The sequence below is a fragment of the Canis lupus genome, chromosome 38 (genome assembly GCF_003254725.2).
Source record: "Canis lupus dingo isolate Sandy chromosome 38, ASM325472v2, whole genome shotgun sequence".
NCBI lineage: Eukaryota > Metazoa > Chordata > Mammalia > Carnivora > Canidae > Canis > Canis lupus.
The window spans coordinates 23,738,631-23,743,260 of NC_064280.1; the positions used below are offsets into that span (position 1 = coordinate 23,738,631).

Consider the following 4,630-nt stretch of genomic DNA (forward strand, 5'->3'; position numbering starts at 1 on the left):
TCATCCTCTACCCAGCAATTTTCCTCGGAAGGCACTTCTCAGGGCTGTCTGCACAGCCCGATTCCTTAGACTGTAAACAATGGGGTTGAGGAGGGGAGTCACCACGGTGTAGGTGACAGCAATAAGCTGATCTCGCTCCAGAGAGTAACTGGCTTTGGGCCTCAAGTACATGAAGGAGGCACAGCCATAGTGCACAATGACCACGGTGAGGTGCGAGGCGCAGGTGGAGAAGGCCTTCTTCCGCCCCTTGGCAGAGGGGATCCGCAGTATTGCTGTCAGAATGTAGGCATAGGAGATGGTAATGGAGCAGAAAGAGACCAGGAGGACCAGCAGGCTAAGGATGAGGATGCCCAGCTCACTTGGCCCCGTGTCCCCGCAGGCCAGGCTCAGCACTGGAGGCGTGTCACAGAAAAAGTGCTGGATCTCGTGGGAACCACAGAATGGGAGTTGGAAAATGACCAGTGTCATTCCCAGCCCAAAGAGATATCCAGTCAAGAAGGAGGTGCCAACCAGCTGGGCACAGAAGGTAGGATTCATGTGGCTGGTATAGTGCAGTGGGGCACAGATGGCCACGTATCTGTCAAAGCCCATGACAGCCAGAAGGAAGCAGTTGGTACAGGCCCATGAAGCGGAGAAGAACATCTGGGCAGCACAGCCCTCATAGGAGATGGCCTGGCTCCCCATGACCAGGCTGGAGAGCATCCGAGGGATGATGCCCAGTGTATAACAGGTCTCAGAGAAAGACAGAAAGGAAAGGAAGAAGTACATGGGGCTGTGCAGATGGCTGTCCAGCCGGATGACTACGATAATGAAGACATTGCTGGTCAGGGTGACAAGATACAGGGAGAGGAATAGTGCAAAGAGCAGGAGCTGCAGCTCCCCAAAGCTGGAGAAGCCCAGGAAGACGAATCCCCTCCAGATGGTTGCATTGGCCTGTCCCATCCTGAGTGGCACCCCGGGAGACGTGCTGCTCCCTTCCACCTCGCCGGCAGAGGCCTCGCTTCTTTAGGAAGGCGGGTGAGGTGGATTCTCATATCCTTGTGCCTGTTGTAACTCAATAAGAAAGCTCTGATTTTGATCACAACCAAACCTCAGAAATTTATAGCATTAGCCACACACATATGGATCCGTTCTCACACGCATACAGGTACGTGCACAGGTACAAAGACACACACGACTCTACATACATACCTGCCTACCACACACAAAGCGCTCATACACAGGCATGCCCATTTCACACTTTCAACTACTCTATGCCGTGCAGACTGGCCATGAAGGGCCGTACTTACAAATATTTCAGGCACGTTGTAAATGCCTGTCTTTTGAGACAGCACAGAAGTAAGTAGATGTGCACCACACTTCATTTATACCAACATCCTACACACACATAAGAATACAGATATGGAAAAAAAAAAAAAAGAATACAGATATGGGCACGTAGTCGCTGCCCGTGAGAACGTGGCGTGCGGTCCTTGTTGGGGATCATTTTGTAGGTCGGGTGACACAGCCAACACTAGAGAAAAAAAAGTCTGGGTCCTAATCTAACATTCCTTCCCCCAAACGATGCCGACTCTTCTCGGACACGGGGAGATGTGTGCCCCCGTGAGCACGGAGCTCTGTGACAAGGCCTCTTCTGTGCTGCCCCCACCCCCAAGTCTCTCCCATGTGAGGCCAGGCCGAGCACCGAGGGAAGAAGCATCGGAGCTCAGGGAAGAGGTGGGCCCCTCAGGGTCGTGCCTGGGCAAGAGAGGGCTCTCCGCTCATGCGGGGAGGCTCAGGGTGAGGAGGGCCCTGCTTTGCGCAGCAAGATGCCTCCCCACCGCCCTGCCTGCAGGACACCTGAGACCCGTCTCAGACGCCCCTCCTCTGAGCAATAGGTGACGTTCCCAAGTGATACCAAGACATTCCCGAGGCCCCAGGAGGTGAGTCATCTCCGCTTCTGTCAAAACAGCTTCTCCCTCTGAGGGTCACCAGTCCCCCTCGGGTGCTGTTTCAGGAAGCACCCTCAACCGTGCTTGTCATTAGCCATGAATATTCTTTTGGGGAAGGCAGAAGAGGAAATGTGAGCAAAGAGACGCTAGGATCGTGATTCAAACAGTAATTCCGTTATGTGCCAACTATAACATTTATCTTTCTCATATGTTAAGTCTCTTTTAACACTTAAAATGACCTGGTGAAAAGGGTTGACGGTTGCATTTTATAGAAGAGGATACCGAGCCCGCCAGTTTCAGTGACCCATCCAGGATCTCAGAACTCAGATTCATGCTCTTAAAGTCTCCCTGTAAGATGCATAATAAGAACCCAGGAATTCACCTGCCCCTGCTGTTGTCTCAAGAGCGGGAGAGGAGCGTTCCCGGGGCATGTCCAGGTCCAAAGGCGCACGCACACACTCATGGTCCTATACTGAGACCCCCCTCGTTCCCCTGGCTTACCTTCTTCCCACATCCTCATCTGTCCACTCCACTTCTCTCAGACACATCTTTTCATTTTATCAAATTTTTAAAAAGATTTATTTATTTATTTTGGAGAGAGAGGAAGCGAGCCCAGGGGGGAAAGACAGAGGGAGACTCTCGAGTAGACTCCTTGCTGAGTGCGGAGCCCAAGCTCCATCTCACCACCCTGAGACCACGACCTGAGCTGTAATCAAAGGTCAGACGCTCAACCGACGGAGCCACCCAGGCACCCCGGACACATCTTTTTAAAGCAACATTACCTTTATCCTCTTTCCACCATATTGCAGTAGCTGTGTCCAGGTGTTCAATCCATCACTCAGATTGTCTTGAAACTTGAAAATGGGGATCCCTGGGTGGCGCAGCGGTTTGGCGCCTGCCTTTGGCCCAGGGCGCGATCCTGGAGATCCAGGATCGAATCCCACATCAGGCTCCCAGTGCATGGAGCCTGCTTCTCTCTCTGCCTCTCTCTCTCGCTCTCTCTCTCTGACTATCATAAATGAATAAAAAAAAAAAAAAGAAACTTGAAAATGTTCAGAAAGTCCAGAGTTAATCATGTCATCTAACTCTTCACCCAACGTGCATTTCTCCCCCCTGCTACACCAGCCGTGTGACCACACGCCTCCAATACACATTTTCATCCGTCTGCTGATTCAGTAGAAACGATAATGATAATTGTCAATGCGCGTTCAATGCTAGACATTTTGTTAACCTCATTAGATGAACCGAACGCTCAGGATGTTTAAAGAGTTTTATGATTTGCCCTCCCTTTTCAGATAAGAAGACTAAGGCACAGAAAAATTAAATCCCTTGCTGAAGATGACACAGCCAGGTGGCAGCACAGTATGGAGAGTGTCCAGGGACACGTCTCTTAACCACCGAGCTTGGTGATGTGCATCAGTCAGAAGATGAGCAGAGACGGAAATTACTATCACATTAGTACAACCATTGCCTTTCTGGTAATTTTCCTCATGCTATTGTTTTATCTGTCAATCTAGAGACGATAGCAGACATTTTTAATTTAACCCACTCCAGTTAAACTTAATATTGGATTATTTCCAGTTAAAATATCAGAAAGTTGCAATAACATGATTGCATTCATTTAAATCTGCTAACACGTTGTTATAATTTTTAAACAGGTATATGCTTTTAAAAAAATATTTTATTTATTTATTCGTGAGAGACACACAGTGAGGGAGAGAGGCAGAGACACAGGCAGAGGGAGAAGCAGGCTCCACGCAGGGAGCCCGACGTGGGACTCGATCCCGGGACCCCGGGGTCACACCCTGGGCCCAAGACAGGCGCCCAACCGCTGAGCCACCCAGGGACCCCCAGGTATATGCCTTTTTAGAGAAATTTAGAGAATACTTACATGCGTGTATATGATCTTCTATATGTAACCTCACATTCACCATGTTCGGCGTTCCTCTTTGTCTCCTGTGTGTCAAAGTCTCTGTGGGTCCGTTTTCTGGCAGCCTTCCCTCAGTATTTCTTACACTAAGTGCTTGCTAGCATCTATCTTCACGTTTCTCCATCTGAAAATTTCTTCCTTTTCGCCTTTTTTTGTGAAATATAGTTCTGCTAGATAAAAAAATCTTACTCGACACGGTGCTTGTTTCCATCTTCTTTTATGCCATGTGTGGTGTCTCTGGCCTCCCCAGTTTCTGATGCCCAGGCGGCCCTTAACGACTTCGTCATTTTACTCCACGTAACAGGTCGGATTCCTCTTGTGGTTTCAACGTGTTCTCTTTACCTTTGGCTTTCATCGGTTTGGGAATGAAGTGTTTCCATATGCTTTTGTGTGTTTCTTACTTGTGATTTGTTGAACATCTTGACTTTGTACATTATTGTCTTCCACCAAATCTGGAAAGTTTCCAGCTATTATTTCTTCAAATATTTTCTTTCTCTTTATTTTTTCATTTCCTTCCGATATTCCAAAGGCCGGACTACTTGTTATCATCTTGAAAATCTCACAGAAATGACTCATTTTAATTTTATTTTTTTCTTCTCCAGATCAATGTATTTCTATTGATTTATTTTCCAATTCATTGGTCTTTTCTTCTACCACCTCCAAAATGCTGTTGAGCCTATTTCATGAAAAATCTGTATTCCAGCAATATGTAAAAAGAATAATATTTCATGACAAAAGGGATTCATTCCAAGAATGCAGGACTGATTTA

The 4,630-nt window shown here is 47.9% G+C and overlaps 1 protein-coding gene across 1 annotated transcript; it reads right to left on the reverse strand.

Annotated features, from left to right (window-relative positions):
• On the reverse strand, nt 1–942 carry LOC112642924 (olfactory receptor 10Z1). The gene has a single exon (XM_025420670.3). It carries the CDS (start codon nt 940–942, stop codon nt 1–3), a length of 942 nt encoding a protein of 313 aa, XP_025276455.1.
• Between the last annotated feature and the right edge of the window lie 3,688 nt (nt 943–4,630).

Coding starts and splice junctions, on each gene's coding strand:
- LOC112642924 (XM_025420670.3), bottom strand. CDS start 942: ATGGGACAGGCCAATGCAACCATCTGGAGGGGATTCGTCTTCCTGGGC.